Genomic DNA, 17298 nt, shown 5'->3' with positions numbered 1-17298 from the left:
TGTTAAACACTTTTATCGCATACATTTCGCGACAAAAAAATTGTAGCATGCGATAAAATTAATTTCTAATTCTACTAATGGATGGCGCTGCTGTTAGTAGTTGATCTAACTTTGCCTTATATCGCAGGGAATGTACAAGAAACTACAACTAACTTCAATACAGATTTTCTAAAATGTTAGTGAGGGACAATTCCAGAAGCTATATAAAGGCTGACCACACTACAGTTACTTTTTTTGGAGAACCGCAAAGTCATCGATATAGCAGGCGAAGTAGAAGATTATGTTGCCGGCAATTTTGGACTTTATACGTCCGACTTACTAATTTCCCAGGTATGTAGAAATGAAAATTAACCAGAAAGTATCCAAGGGGGCAGCAACAGCATTTTGATTATATTCCACCTAAAACCACATAGGAAGTGCATGACCTAAGAATTTCTAAACAGAATATGCACAATCGGCATATACATATGTACATCCACAACCGCACATTTGTGTTGTACTTTGGCCCAACCATGCCTTGCCATCCAAAAACGTGCAAAGACAAACCCCAACTCAGTAATTAGTTGAAAGCGGACGGAATAAGCTGTACCATCAAAAAATTGAGACAAACATGTGTAGTGATGATATAGGAAAGAAAGTGCAAAAGAAATAAACATAATTAAATTAAGTTAAGATCAAGAATAACTTGGAAAAAGTTAGGAAAATATTTGAAAATTTAAATGAAGTGAAAAGCGATATAGTTCAGAAAGTTAGAAAGAAGTATACATACATAGCCAAAGAGATTTTGGAAACGAAAAGAGTTAAAACAACAACAAACAGACATCGGGAAACATACAATTGTTAAAAAAATAAGTAATAAATCGATCCATTAATTAATGTAAAATAGTGAACTAAAGGCAAATTAGATTGTTTAAATATTAACTTTTAAAAAGTAAAAGCATCCATAGATGTTTAATTGCATTATTAATACCTAACGCAAAATTCACATTGTTTTTCGTTGTTGTTGCAAAAACAAAACCAATCTCTTCAAAAGCAAAAGCAAAAATCCATATTAAAACAGAAAAATTCCAAAAAATTTTCGTATAATTAGCTGTGGATAATCGAAGAAGATATACATATATATATATATATAAATAAGTTTTTTAACGAAATGTTAAGTTAGGATAATTTTTCTGTAACGAAAGAAAAATACACTTGCTGATAAGTAGAACCAATAGAATCCAGCTCATACAGCAACATCGCATAACAACTATAACAATGGAAGGCCTTTCAACGCTGCAGTTGAATGCGGATTTGTAAGCATGTAAGTTATATATGTTCTAACTAATTCTTTCGTTATAATCTTTTATTCAGCCGATCCATATCGCCATAAATATGTACGTATGACGGCAGACATTTTCCTTGCTTAAAGTTAATTTTCCATAATTTTTGAAATTTTAAATTTTCATTAACCTTTATGTCAACAGCAGAACTTTTTTACGCACGTCAACAGCAACACACCCGGGTATGTACATACGTTTTGTATGGCAAATGGCATGCCGTTATAACCCGGCAGGTACACATCTCTGAAAAAATCGATAGTACCTGCGTTAATCACTTGCGCTAAAAAGTATAAAATAGGGTTTACCAGTATTACGGATTTTATCATGCACGTATGATTCGAAGTGAAAGGACGTTTCTGTTTATTTTGTGGAAATAAAAAAATAAAATCAAAGTGAAATGGCAGATGGTAAATGGTTTACTCCACGACAACTAAGCGCACTTTCGTACGAAGAACAGCAAGCATATATTCGTCAAACGCTTGAAGAGAGCCAAGAAGAAATAAGTGACCACGATTCAGTAGTTGGTGACGAGGCTTTAGATGAATGTGTAGGTGATATTGGTGGTGATGACTCAGACTTAGAAGAGCCCACGTTACCAGAATATGACCCAGAGGACGGCAGTGATTCAGATGAAGAACTTGAAGATGCACCAACTGAAACTGGGGAATATTTTACTGCCAGAGATGGTAATGTTTGGTCTTACATACAACCACAACCTGTAAGATTCCGTACGCACAACATTCTAAGAAGTGCACAATCTGGACCAGTACGGGCAACGCAAGGTTTGACCATTTCAGAAACGTTCAAATTGATAACGTCAGACGAAATATGCGACATAATTATTCGTGAATCAAATCGAAAGGCAAGGCAATTCTTTGATGATGACAATGCAAAACATCCAACAAGAGAACCGAGATCATGGATTCCCATAACAGAAAGTGAATTTGATGCATATTTGGGCGTACTTTTGCTAAGTGGCGTTACACATTCTGGTTACGTGCATACGAAAGATTTGTGGAATACTAAATCACATCCATTATATCGTGCTGCAATGAGTTTACGACGATTTTGGGAAATTAGCCGCTTCATTCGTTTTGATAATGGAAACACATGCCAGCAACGCAAACAAACTGACAAAGCAGCAGCAATATCGGACGTTTTTTTGATGCTAAACAACTGTCTTCGTAGATATTACGTGGCAGGAGCCAACGTCACCGTAGATGAACAATTGTATGCTTATCGTGGTGGAACTGGCTTCACGCAATACATACCATCAAAACCTGCCAAATATGGGATAAAAGTGTGGTGGGTGTGCGACTCCATTTCGTTCTATCCATTGCAGGTACTATCAATATTGTTGAAAATTGTTGAAAGTATAAATAACTAAATTGAATTTAATTTTTCAATGCAGGGACAAATCTATACAGGAATGGCACCGTCTGGTGAACGTGAAAGAAACGTTGGTGAAAGAATAGTCAAAGATTTAAGTATCAACCTTTTTGATGGAAGTGGAAGAAATATTGTATGTGACAACTTTTTCACTAGCTACAACTTGGCAAAATCTTTGATGATAGACAATAATTTATCTATATTGGGTACTTGCAACAAAAGGCGTACATTCGTGCCAGCAGCATTTGCCAACCCCAAGGGACGTGAAGCTGAATCGTCAATGTTTGGGTTCTATAATCACGTTACGATGTGCTCGTACGTGCCCAAGAAAAACAAGGCAGTTGTATTATTGTCCACTTCTCATTATACAACAGAAACGTCCGGTCCTAAGAAGAAGCCATTGCTTATATTGGACTACAACAAAACCAAAGGTGGAGTTGATAGCATGGACATGTGCTTGTCCGAATATAGTACCAAGCGGCGCACAAATAGACGCCGATTTTGAAAATTTCTTTTATTTTTGTATTTTGTTGCACCATATCATTACTGGAGTTGAATGTTGACATAATTTACTTATATACTTTAAAGATATTAAATTTTTTGTTAAAATTCGACTTAAAAATTTTTTTTTTTAAAGTGGGCGTGGTCGCTCTCCGAGTTTGCAAATTTTAATTAAGCATACATATAGTAATAGGAGTAACGTTCCTGCCAAATTTCATCATGATATCTTCAACGACTGCCAAATTACAGCTTGCAAAACTTTTAAATTACCTTCTTTTAAAAGTTGGCGGTGCCACGCCCATTGTCCAAAATTTTACTAATTTTCTATTCTGCGTCATAAGTTCAACTCACCTACCAAGTTTCACGCTTTATCCGTCTTTGGTAATGAATTATCGCACTTTTTCGGTTTTTCGAAATTCTCGATATCGAAAAAATGGGCGTGGTTATAGTCGGATATCGTTCATTTTAAATAGCGATCTGAGATGAGTGCCCAGGAACCTACATACCAAATTTCATCGAGATACCTCAAAATTTACTCAAGTTATCGTGTTTACGGACGGTCGGAGAGACGGACGGACGGACATGGCTCAATCAAATTTTTTTTCGATACTGATGATTTTGATATATCTATCTCGATTCCTTTATACCTGTACAACCAACCGATATCCAATCAAAGTTAATATACTCTGTGAGCTCTGCTCAACTGTGTATAAAAAAACCCCACGTAGAGTAATATTTGTCAAATAGGCAAAGACAGTTGCATTGGATTTTTTTACGTTTGATCTCATTGCCTATTTGTAATTGCATTTGCTTTCCATTCATAAATATCTCTGAGTAGGGAACCTAAGCAATAGGGATATAAGAGTTTAAAGTGTAAACGTATTTATTAGCCGCTTGCAAAGCCAATAAGTATGTATGAGAGAATTTTTTTTAGTAAGAATCAATTCATATAGTTTGAAATTTAGTGATGTTGGGAATTACGAGGGTTACTCGTTATAAAAGTTTGTTTAGCTAAGATTAGAATTAGAAATTGTTTAATGAGCCCCAAATATGAATTTATAAAGTTTAAAAAAATCAAGTAAGGAAGGCTAAGTTCGGGTGTAACCGAACATTACATACTCAGTTGAGAGCAATGGAGACAATTTAAGGGAGAATCACCATGTAGGAAAATGTACTTCGGGTAACCCTGGAATGTGGTTGTATGGCATGTGTATCAAATAGAAGGTATTAAAGAGTATTTTAAGAGGGAGTAGGCCATAGTTCTATGGGTGGACGCCATTTAGGGATATCGCCATAAAGGTGGGCCAGGGCTGACTCTAGAATTTGTTTGTACCATATGGGTATCAAATGAAAAGTTTTAACGAGTATTTTAAAAGGGAGTGGTCCTTAGTTCTATAGGTGGACGCCTTTTCGAGATATTGCCATAAAGGTGGACCAGGGGTGACTCTAGAATTTGTTTGTACGATATGGGTATCAAATGAAAGGTGTTAGCGAGAATTTTAAAAGGGTGTGGGCTTAGTTCTATAGGTGGACGCCTTTTCGAGATATCGCCATAAGGGTGGACCAGGGGTGACTCTAGAATTTGTTTGTACGATATCGGTATCAAATGAAAGGTTTTAGCGAGGATTTTAAAAGGGCGTGGGCTTAGTTCTATAGGTGGACGCCTTTTCGAGATATCGCCATAAAGGTGGACCAGGGGTGACTCTAGAATTTGTTTGTACGATATGGGTATCAAATAAAAGGTGTTAGCGAGGATTTTAAAAGGGCGTGGGCTTAGTTCTATAGGTGGACGCCTTTTCGAGATATCACCATAAAGGTAGACCATGGGTGATTCTAGAATTTGTTTGTACGATATGGGTATCAAATGAAAGGAGCTAATGAGTATTTTAAAAGGGCGTGAGCCTTAGTTCTATAGGTGGATGCCTTTTCATATGGCCATAGGGGTGGACCAGGGGTGACTCTAGAATTTGTTTGTACGATATGGGTATCAAATGAAAGGTGTTAACGAGTATTTTAAAAGGGCGTGGGCTTAGTTCTATAGGTGGACGCCTTTTCGAGATATCGCCATAGAGGTGGACCAGGGATGACTCTAGAATTTGTTTGTACGATATGGGTATCAAATGAAAGGTGTTAACGAGTATTTTAAATGGGCGTGGGCTTAGTTCTATAGGTGGACGCCTTTTCGAGATATCGCCATAGAGGTGAACCAGGCGTGACTCTAGAATTTGTTTGTACGATATGGGTATCAAATGAAAGGTGTTAACGAGTATTTTAAAAGGGCGTGGGCTTAGTTCTGTAGGTGGACGCCTTTTCGAGATATCGCCATAGAGGTGGACCAGGGATGACTCTAGAATTTGTTTGTACGATATGGGTATCAAATGAAAAGTGTTAACGAGTATTTTAAAAGGGCGTGGGCTTAGTTCTATAGGTGGACGCCTTTTAGAGATATCGCCACAAAGGTGGACCAGGGGTGACTCTAGAATTTGTTTGTACCATACGGGTATCAAACGAAAGGTGTTAATTAGTATTTTAAAAGGGCGTGAGCCTTAGTTCTATAGGTGGACGCCTTTTCGAGATATCGCCATAGGGGTAGACCAGGGGTGACTCTAGAATTTGTTTGTACTATATGGGTATCAAATGAAAGGTGTTAACGAGTATTTTAAAAGGGCGTGGGCTTAGTTCTATAGGTGGACGCCTTTTCGAGATATCGCCATAGAGGTGGACCAGGCGTGACTCTAGAATTTGTTTGTGCGATATGGGTATCAAATGAAAGGTGTTAGCGAGAATTTTAAAAGGGCGTGGGCTTATTTCTATAGGTGGACGCCTTTCCGAGATATCGCCATAAAGGTAGACCATGGGTGATTCTAGAATTTGTTTGTACGATATGGGTATCAAATGAAAGGTGCTAATGAATATTTTAAAAGGGCGTGAGCCTTAGTTCTATAGGTGGACGCATTTTCGAGATATCGCCATAGGGGTGGACCAGGGCTGACTCTGGAATTTGTTTGTACTATATGGGTATCAAATGAAAGGTGTTAACAAGTATTTTAAAAGGGCGTGGGCTTAGTTCTATAGGTGGACGCCTTTTCGAGATATCTCCATAGAGGTGGACCAGGGATGACTCTAGAATTTGTTTGTACGATATGGGTATCAAATGAAAGGTGTTAACGAGTATTTTAAAAGGGCGTGGGCTTAGTTCTATAGGTGGACGCCTTTTCGAGATATCTCCATAGAGGTGGACCAGGGATGACTCTAGAATTTGTTTGTACGATATGGGTATCAAATTAAAGGTGTTAATGAGTATTTTAAAAGGGAGTGGTGGTAGTTGTATATGTGAAGGCATTTTCGAGATATTGACCAAAATGTGGACCAGGGTGACCCAGAACATCATCTGTCGGGTACCACTAATTTATTTATATATGTAATACCACGAACAGATTCCAAGGGCTTTTGATTTCGCCCTTCAGAACTTTTTCATTTTCTTCTAATTAATATGGTAGGTGTCAAACCCATTTTACAAAGTTTTTTTCAAAATTTATATTTTGCGTCAAACAGCCAATCCAATCACCATGTTTCATCCCTCTTTTCGTATTTGGTATAGAATTATGGCATTCTTTTTAATTTTTCGAAATTTTCTATATTAAAAGTGGGCGTGGACATAGTCGGATTTCGGCCATTTTTTAGAGCAATACAAAGTGAGTTCAGATAAGTACGTGAACTGAGTTTAGTAAAGATATATCGATTTTTGCTCAAGTTATCGTGTTAACGGCCGAGCGGAAGGACAGACGGTCGAGTGTGTATAAAAACTGGGCGTGGCTTCAACCGATTTCGCCCTTTTTCACAGAAAACAGTTATCGGCCTAGAATACAAGTCCCTACGAAATTTCACAAGGATTGGTAAATTTTGTTCGACTTATGGCATTAAAAGTATCCTAGACAAATTAAATGAAAAAGGGCGGAGCCACGGCCATTTTGAAATTTTCTTTTATTTTTATATTTTGTTGCACCATATCATTACCGGAGTCGGATGTTGACAAAATTTACTTATATACTGTAAAGATATAAAATTTTTTGTTAAAATTTTACTTAAAACAATTTTTTTTAAATGGGCGTGGTCGTTCTCCGATTTTGCAAATTTTTATTAAGCATACATATAGTAATAGGAGTAACGTTCCTGCCAAATATCATCATGATATCTTCAACGACTGCCAAACTACAGCTGGCAAAGCTTTTAAATTATCTTCTTTTAAAAGTGGGCGGTGCCACGCCCATTGTCCAAAATTTTACTAAGTTTCTATTCTGCGTCATAAGCTCAACTCACCTACCAAGTTTCATCGGTTAATGCGTATTTGGTAATGAATTATCGCACTTTTTCGATTTTTCGAAATTTTCGATATCGAAAAAGTGGGCGTGGTTATTGTCCGATATCGTTCATTTTAAATAGCGATCTGAGATGAGTGCCCAGGAACCTACATACCAAATTTCATCAAGATACCCCAAATTTACTCAAGTTATCGTGTTAACGGACAGCCGGACGGACGGACGGACATGGCTCAATCGAATTTTTTTTCGATACTGATGATTTTGATATATGGAAGTCTATATCTATCTCGATTCCTTTATACCTGTACAACCAACCGTTATGCAATCAAAGTTAATATACTCTGTGAGCTCTTCTCAACTGAGTATAAAAACAAGTAAAGGTGCCTAAGTTCCAGTATAACCGAACATTATATACTCAGCGTCAGCTTAAATTGGACGTTTCATTTCAGATAAATTACTTTTCTTCTTACTTTTTTTCGCTAAGATATAGCTAATTAATTTCGTCTACGACCCTTTTAAAAATCTTTTATATAAAAGTGGGTGTGGTCTTTAAGCGATCTTGTCCCTCTTTTCTAGAAATATTTCCTGCTATAGGAAAAATCTTTGTACCCAATTTTAATACGATGCGTTATCTTTTCTTAGAGTTATGACTCACGAAACATAGAAAATTGCTTAGTAATAAAAGAGGCGGTCCCCCGCCCATTTTTTTAAATTTGAAGTTTTTCCTATTTATTGTTATATATTGGGAAATGAAATACCATTGATATAAAGCTCTTTTTTGCAAAGATATAGCTTATGTTATTCATCCAGATCCTTTTAAAGATCTTTTATATAAAATGGGCGTGGTCCTCAACCGATTTCGTTAATCTTTCTTCAAAGTATTCCTTATAGTAAAGGTAACCTCTCTGCCGAACTTTGTTACGATAGGTTTAACAGTTCTTGATTTATTATTAATAATATTTGTAAAATTGATTTTATAACAAGTGAGCGGTTCCACGGCTATTTTTATCAGGAGTCTCAATATCAGTCAACACGTCAAATTTCAACATTATATGTGTATTATTTACTAAATAATTCGGTTTTTTGTTGTTTCCAAAATGTTATATATATAAAAAGTGGGCGTGGTTATCATCCGATTTTGCTCATTTTAAATAGCAATCTATTCTGGGTCCAGATAAGCTCGTGTACCAAATTTGGTGAAGATATCTCAATATTTATTCAAGTTATCTTATTAACGGACAGACAGACGAACATGGATCAATCAAATTTTTTTCGACACTGGTGATTTTGATATACGGAAGTCTATATCTATCTCGATTCCTTTATGCCTGTACAACGAACCGTTATCCAATCAAAGTTAATATACTCTGTGTGCAAAGCACGCTGAGTATAAAAAGAAACAATAATGTGTTAAGTCTTTCTTCTAATTTCTCACATTGTCACATCACGTTGCGCTAGGTCACATCGGTCTATAGCCACGTTATCTTACCTACATTTTTAGGGTACAATTAAGAGGCCAGCGAGCACAAATATCACATTGCACTCAGAATTTCATTCCATAAATTTTTGGCGCCCAACGTGTGAGGCTAGCTAAGGGTTTAAAATTGAGTTTAATAAATCAAGAAATTTTGGAACTATGTAGCAAACCACATAGCGCTGTTAGGTAGTACTGGAAAAACACATTTAAAATATATCGTTAGAAGTCACAAATCTATTTTGGTGCTGCAGTAAAAAACTTTTCATAGCGTTATATCTCACTTTGTTTTGATGGATTTCGTCAATCTTCCGCACAGGAGCTGAAAGCACGTAAGCGAAATTGGCTACCTGATACCAAAGCTGCGTCTACGTCAGCTGCAGAGGCTACGCGAATGGTAACTAGAAACGCGGCCAAGATATTGAAACTAGGTTCAGCGTCAAATACAGGCGAAGTACAGGAATTGCATAATTCCGATCCCAGTGTTATACTGTTTTCACACAGAAACTTAATGATCTCATTTCACCTGCTAATGAAATCGTAAATTTTTTGCTTTCACACAGAAGTAACTGCTCGATTAGTGTGAAGGATGAGACAGACAATCATGGCGGAACGATACAAGGTGCATGGCATGGGGCATGGTGACATACCTACAAACAAAAAAAATTCCATGTACTTGTAAATTCGATGGACAAATTTCAAAATCGTACTGCGCCGGTAGTTGATGTATCAAATCAAATAATAAAGGTTATAATCAGCTGTTCGATGCGGCCAACTTGTATCGTTCCGCCATGCAGACAATGACATTTGCTTTGACAAATGACATTTTTAAGCACTGAACACACCAAAAACTAAGAAGCGGAAACGGAAGCGGAACGCTGCCAACAGAGTTGCATTGTGCTTTTGACTTCATTAGGCATTCGATTAGCTACTAATGAAATAATAATAGATTCGAATTTTGTAGGGAAGATTGAGCTCAATAAGCGTCTTAATGTAGAAAATTGCCTTTATTATTCAATAAGCCGTCTGTGTGAAAATAGTATTATGCAATCATCTGCTTTATATGCTAGTAATAGCGGGAATCGTCCTATGCATATGGCACCCGGGTACCTTTTGCATATTCAAAAGGCACTTTTAAATAATCTACAAATAGAAACGAGTTAAAATTGTGTGGCATCGTTTGGGAATAAGTTTTCTACAAAAAGGAGAGACAATTTTTTCAAATATAATTTCATAAAGATGATTTTTTTAATAAATTAGTTTTTTATTACTAGTTCTGGCTGGGATACCCAGGTAACACTAGTAGTTCTCACGTATGAACTGCCTTGTGGTACCGGAGTACCCAGCCATGCGAACTAAGAAGAAAAATTATTCATGAACAGGAGGGTTATAGACAAACTATGAATAGAAGAAGAGGGCGGCCAATTCAAAATTCACGTCAGAATAACAACATGATTGAACAATCAATAAACCAAATTATGTCCTCTATGAATATGCGGTCGGGTACCAATCCTTGCCCGAGTTCAGGTCCCGGTAATACGCAAGGCTTATTAGTAGCTACAATACATGAAGCCCCATCATCCATGGTATCCTCAGTTTTAGTTAGGAAAACTGCGGACATAACGCAAAAATGGAACTTGCAATTCGATGGATCCTCGGAAGGTTTAGGCGTGGAAGAATTCATTTATAGAGTCAAATTACTCACAGATGAAACTTTAGACAGCGATTTTACTGCCATTTGTAAGCACATACACATTTTATTTGTTGGTAAAGCACGGAATTGGTATTGGAGATACCATAAGCAAGTAAACCGTGTTATCTGGTCAGACATCTGCAGTTCACTTTCGCCAACAGATAAAGATTACACTACATCACAAATTTCACTTTTTTTCTGCACCAGAGACGCCATTATGAAATTCCTATGTAAAATCACCCCCTGATTCCGAAAATCAAGGTTATTTTTAGTTCTATGGTAACATTTTTGACATATTTACGAATTACCGTTTTTCTCCAAAAAAAAAAAAATTGGGTCCCCTTAATCATATCTCAAGAACGATTTGAGCAATTCCAAAACGGTTTAAAGCCTTTAAAAGATAGTAAAATTTGCTATAAACTGTGCATACAACACTTTTTGCTGGGCCCTGCTGATTCAAAGATAACGAACAATCTTTATGGATTTTTTCAATTGTTTTGTGAAAATATAAAAAAAATTGTACTTTGCCAAGAAGGATCTCGAAAACTTTAAATTTTTTTGCAGATTTTTTTTCTCTCTAAGCTGTGTTTTAATACAAAAAAATAAACTTTCGTTCAACAAAATCGATGGACTAATACAAAAGTTAAAAGCATTCAAGTAAATATATACATTTAATACTTAAGTACCCTACTGGTACATGTGTGTTAGTATTCGTATATCAGTTAGTTAACAGGTAAATTTTCGAAGGGTTATTAGATACGAAAAACTGTTAGTGTCCTTTTCTCAAACCCAAGTACATTTCAAGCATGAGCATATTTTTAAGGCAGGTAGTGTTTTCTTTGCAGAACTAGGGAACCTTTTTGTCTAGGTTGGCTTGAATTTTTACTTGATCTAATTATAAATAATAGTACATGCGCCGGATACTGCTCAGTTTATAATTGTAGTTTATAACCAACCATTTACTTAAAAATATAATATGAATAAAAGGGCGCGAGAGTTTGAGTGTACAAATGATCCAGATATGTTCTGTTTCATCTGCGGTCAATTTATCGTTAAAAGGATGCGACGTGTGATTTCAAATCCTTTGAAAGTTACATACTATAAGTATTTTGGAATTGAGCCTAAAAACAATGAAAGACCATGGAGACCGAATACTGTGTGCACTACATGTCGAGTCGAATTGATTTTTTCGGAAACCGGAACAAAAAGGTGCGCTGTAAAAATTAGGAATTTTCTCCCTTTTCATGCATAGCTGACAAATTTCTGAAACTATCTATTAAGCGACATATGAAATTTATTTCACCAATGAAGTGGAGGGAACAAACTTGCCATTCAACGGACTGCTATATTTGTACTACAGAAGTACTTGGAGTTGGAAAGTCAAGAAAAGTAACCTATGCGAGCGTATCTACAGTGTCATTACCAGAACTAAATTCAAGGGAAGTTAAATTGCCAAAATCAAATTTAACTTTGGTTCCGGTTCCAGTTCATTGTCAACAGTAATATCTGATTACGCGGCATCATGCTGTACTCGATTTTAAACGGAAAACGAAATAAACTCTTTGTCACAAGCACAACTCAATGATTGGATAAAGGATTTGGAATTGTCAAAGGAAAAGGCCTAACTATACGCCTCCCGTATGCAATAATTTAAATTTGTTTCATCCGATGTTAAGGTAACATATTATAGAACCCTTCACGAACAATTTTCCAAGTACTATACTAAGGAGGACAGTGTTTGTTACTGCAAAGGCATTGATGGTCTATTCAAACAGTTTGGTGAACCATATGATTGAAAAGGGTGGCGATTGTTCATAGACGACAACAAATTAAATTTAAAGGTCATATTATTGCATATTGGCAACCAAAAGCCATCTATCCCGATCGCGTATGCAGTAAATACGAAAGAAACGCATGAGTGGAGAATATGTGCCGATCTTAAAGTCGTTGGAATGCTATGTGATCTACAAAGTGGATACACAAAATACTGCTGCTTTCTATGCAAATGGGACAGCCGAGCTCGTCAAGACCACTACATCCTAAAAGATTGGCTAGAACGAATCGAATTTCAAATTGGGATGGATAACATAAAATACTCCCCACTTATAAAGAAGGAAGAAATAATTCTACCTCCACTCCACGTCAAGCTTGGCCTTATCAAAAACTTTGATTTGGACAAAGAAGGCGGAGCTTTTCATCATTTGAAGATAATCTTTCCTGAGATTTCAGAAGCAAAAATAAAGGAAGGGATTTTTGTGGGACCAAAGGAAAATGATGACCAATAACCATTTCAAAGAACTATTGTCACCAGTGGAGGCAGCAACGTGGGATTCTTTTGAAGTCGTGACTTCTTTTTTGGGCAAACACAAAGTCCTAACTAACGATAAACAAAAAATTTGTATGAAAATGTTTAAATGTGAACTGGACGATTAGTTCCGAACAAACAAGAACGAGAAAAATGTAAACACAAAATTTGTTCTGAATTGAAAGATAAATCCAGCCTAAGAAAATTATATACTAATGTGTCACTTATGTATTTAACTAATTTACTTTTTTATTTTCTTTCAGGATTTAATATGTCTTTAAAAATTCATTTTCTACACTCCAATTTAAATTTTTTCCCGCAAAATCTTGGTGACGAAAGTGACGAGCATGGCGAAAGGTTTCACCAGCAAATGAAAATGATTGAAAGTCGGTATCAAGGATTGTGGGATGTCGCTATGATGGGTTACTACTGTTGGTTTCTCATAAGAGAAACCGATCCTAATCGAAGTAAGCGCCAAAACAAGACAAATAAATTTTTCAGTTATAAAATAAGATCATAGAGTTAAGACAGAATCATCTAATCTAATATCTAATATATATTATAAATGGGAAAGTTTGGATATTTGGATGTTTGTCCAGACGTTTGTCTTTGTGACTCACGTCAGGGTAATTTCTGGACTTTTCCGAGACTATTTCGGGATCATTTTTGGTATCCGTTCAGGATCCCGTCGAAATAATTGCGGACTTTTTCGGGATCATTTGGGGTCCCTTCCGACATCATTTCTGGATGGTTTTTGGGATTCGCCCGGCATCCCGTCGGGGTCATTTCGGGACTTTTTCTCGACTAATACGGGCTCATTTGCGGGCCCTTTCGGCATCATTTCTAGATAGTTGTCGGGATCCGTTCGGGATCCCGTCAGGGTCTTTTCGGAACTATTAGGAGATCATTTGAGGACCTTTCCGGCATCACTTCTGGATGGTTTTCGGTATCCGATCAGGATCCCGTCGGAATCATTGCGGGACTTTTTCGGGATCATTTTGGGTCCCTCCCAAGATCATTTCTGGATGGATTTCGGGATCTGTCCGGGATCCCGTCAGGGTCATTTAGGGATGCGTTCGAGATCCCGTCAAGGTCATTTCGGGACTTCTTCGGGACTATATCGGGATCATTTCTGGATGGTTTATGGGATCCGTCCATGACCCCTTAAGGGTCATTTCGGGACTATTAGGTGATCATTTGAGGATCTTTCCGGCATCACTTCTGGATGATTTTCGGTATCCGTTCGGGATCCCGTCGGAATCAATGCGGGACTTTTTCGGAATCATTTGGGATCCCTTCCGAAATCATTTCTGGATGGTTTTCGGGATTTGTGCGGGATCCCGTTGGGGTTATTTCGGGACCTTTTCGGGGCTAATACGGGATCATTTGGGGATCCTCTAGGGATCGTTTCGTGACTTTTTCTGTATTATTTCGGGATCATTTTGGGACCCTTTCGGCATAATTTCTTGATGGTTTGCCGGATCCATCAGGGTAATTTCGGGACCATTTTGGGATCATTTGGGGACCCTTCCGAGATCATTTCTGGATCCGTCCGGGATGCCGCAGGAGCCATTTCCGGATTTTTTGTTACTTTTCCGGGATAGTTTTTGCACCCTTCCGGGATCATTTCTGGATCTGTGCGGGATGCCATCTGGGTCACTTCCGGACTATTTCGGGATCATTTTGGGATCCTTCCGGAATCATTTCTGTATGGTTTTCGCGATCCGTCGTGGATCCCCTCGGAGCCATTTCGGAACATTTTCTGGAGTATGTCGGGATAATTTAGGGACCCTTCCTGGATATTTTCTGGATGGTTTTTGAGATCCGCCCGGGAGCCCGTCAGGGTCATTTCGGAACCTTTTCGGGATCATTTTGGAACACCTTCAGGGATCATTTCTGTGTGGTTCTCTGGATACGTCTAGAATCGTGTTGCTGTCATTTTTTTTTGGGACTATTCGGGGAACTTTTGGAGACCCTTTCGGGGCATTTCCGGATGGTTTTCGGGATCCGTCCGCGATAGCGTGGGGGTCATTTCGTAGCTTTTTCTGGATAATTTCGGGATCATTTGGGATCCTATCAGGTTATCAGCTCATTTAGTTCTTTTTTTTACTCAATTACAAAAATAAAATGCATTAGACAGAAAACAAAATTTTAAACAGATAATAAGCAGGCTAATGCGAATAGCCCATATATTTAAATTTCTCCTTGCGGACGGGGCCGCGGGTAAAGGCTAGTATATTATAAATGGGAAAGTTTAGATGTTTGTATATCCAGACGTTTGGCTTTGTGCCTCAATCACGCAAGAACGGCTCGACGGATTTGAATGAAATTTGGCACACATATAGCCAATAGTCTATAAGGATCTACTAGCTATATATTTTTCAAAAGGGGGAGGTCCCCGCCCCCTAGGAATAGTTAACATTTAATTATTATATTTTTTCGTCTTTGTGACTGAATTACGCCAGAACGGCTACACGGCTTTTGATGAAATTTGGGACACAGACAATAGCCTACTAGCGAAATTTTTTTCGAACATGGAAAGGGGGGTGGGGTCCTACGACCCCTTCGAAAAATTACTTTTTAATAATTTTTACACGTTATGACTTTACCTTTACTGACCACCAATATTACAAACTCAATAGGTCAAATTAGTCGAGGGCTTACAAAGTGAGCAGTGACACCCTCCGTAACCCCTCCCCCCTTCCCTAACCTTATGGTGTAAAATCTATAAATTGTTAAAACTCAATATAAATTTTCTAAATCAATAGTTTTTGGTATCTGGCTCATACAGATCGAGATCTAAACAATTTTGGAAAAACGATCGGTGGTGCTCTCCGTATCCTCCCGCCATCCGCCCTCCTTCAATTGTTTTTATTAGCACGCTTTTATTAGGTTTAACATATATAACATATTTATTAACATATATTTTCTTCCTGACACAACAATTTTGAAAAAATTATTTAACAGTGCCAGTCACGTGTGATACAATATGGTATTCTGATAATTCAAAATACTTAACATAAAAAAGGGGAGAAATAAGAAAATGAGAAATAGGGATACATTATAAAATGAAACACAAAGGGAGAAAAAAAATATATTTGAAAGTTCACATTCAATAATATAGAATGTATTAAAATAGAGTTGTAGTGGTTAACAATCATTGTAAAAACTAAACACTGTATTTGTAAATTGCAGTGTATTAGTAATAATCCTTAAACTAACTGGAAGTGAGTTCTAAAGACGTACCGCGTTGATAAAAAATTGACGTTCTGATGTCAGAGTTTTGCGTCTAGTGTAAATAAGCAGTGCCGACCTTGACGATTGAAGAAACTGAAGCCTCTGGTATAAATAGTTTGGTTCCTGCGTATGAATAGCCTTATGTATGAACAACACTGTTCTGAATTTTAACAAATTTTCAAAAGAAATATTTAACAACTTTACGGCATACGCACACACATGGTCAAATCGTTTTACCCTAAATACGTATCTGGCAATGTTGTTATAAACAACATTAAGCTTATTTTTACATACAGAGTCGCAATTAGCATAAATCTCACAGCCATACAGTAGCGTAGGTATTAAGTACGCTTTTGCAAGAAGAAGTCTAATGTGTAAAGGAGTGAAATACTGTGTTAACCATAGTATACGAAGCATTCCATACACTTTACCTACTCTGCTAATGATATGATTATTCCATGTCAGAGTTTGATTATATACCAAACCAAGGTTTTTCGCCGAGTCAACATATTCAATAACTGCACCGTCTAGCATTACCTTGTCTAAGTTTCGTGTATCGAAGGCTTTTCTGCGAATGGCAATACATTTAGATTTGGCAGGATTAATTGATAAACCATTCGCAGATGCCCATGCACTTACATTCGTCAATTCAGAGTTAATATCATTAATACACATGCGAACACGATCAAGAGGACAGCACACATATAGTTGAACATCATCAGCATAAATATGAACATTACAATATCTTAGCGCATTGGGTAAGTCATTAACATACAACACAAACAACAAAGGGCCCAGGATTGAAACTTGCGGAACACCCCTGTGTACAGGTACAAAATTAGACCTATTGCCACCAACATACACAGCCTGAGATCTCTGCACGAGGAAGGACCTAATCAAAGCAGTGGCACGAGAAGAGAAATTAAAAAGATTTTGTAGCTTGCGACATAGAAGCTCATGATCAACTGAGTCAAACGCTTTAGAATGATCGAGTAGAGTTAGAAAATCAATATTATTTCCATCAATTTCCATCCTAATGCTTTCTATAACATCCA

The 17298-nt window shown here is 37.3% G+C and overlaps 1 protein-coding gene across 1 annotated transcript; it reads left to right on the top strand.

Annotated features, from left to right (window-relative positions):
• The first annotated feature begins 1477 nt into the window (after positions 1 to 1477).
• On the top strand, positions 1478 to 3254 carry LOC137242794 (piggyBac transposable element-derived protein 4-like). The gene is made up of 2 exons (XM_067770045.1): positions 1478 to 2664; positions 2734 to 3254. Exons 1-2 carry the CDS (start codon positions 1720 to 1722, stop codon positions 3214 to 3216), a joined length of 1428 nt encoding a protein of 475 aa, XP_067626146.1. The 5' UTR covers positions 1478 to 1719; the 3' UTR covers positions 3217 to 3254.
• The last annotated feature ends 14044 nt before the right edge of the window (positions 3255 to 17298 follow it).

Source organism: Eurosta solidaginis, chromosome 2 (assembly GCF_040869045.1).
Source record: "Eurosta solidaginis isolate ZX-2024a chromosome 2, ASM4086904v1, whole genome shotgun sequence".
In the NCBI taxonomy this organism is placed as follows: domain Eukaryota; kingdom Metazoa; phylum Arthropoda; class Insecta; order Diptera; family Tephritidae; genus Eurosta; species Eurosta solidaginis.
The sequence above is the reverse complement of the archived record's forward strand: the minus strand, read 5'-3'. Positions and strand labels throughout refer to the sequence as shown.

Coding starts and splice junctions, on each gene's coding strand:
- LOC137242794 (XM_067770045.1), top strand. CDS start 1,720: ATGGCAGATGGTAAATGGTTTACTCCACGACAACTAAGCGCACTTTCG. Junction 2,665..2,733: donor TTTCGTTCTATCCATTGCAG/GTACTATCAATA, acceptor TTTTCAATGCAG/GGACAAATCTATACAGGAAT.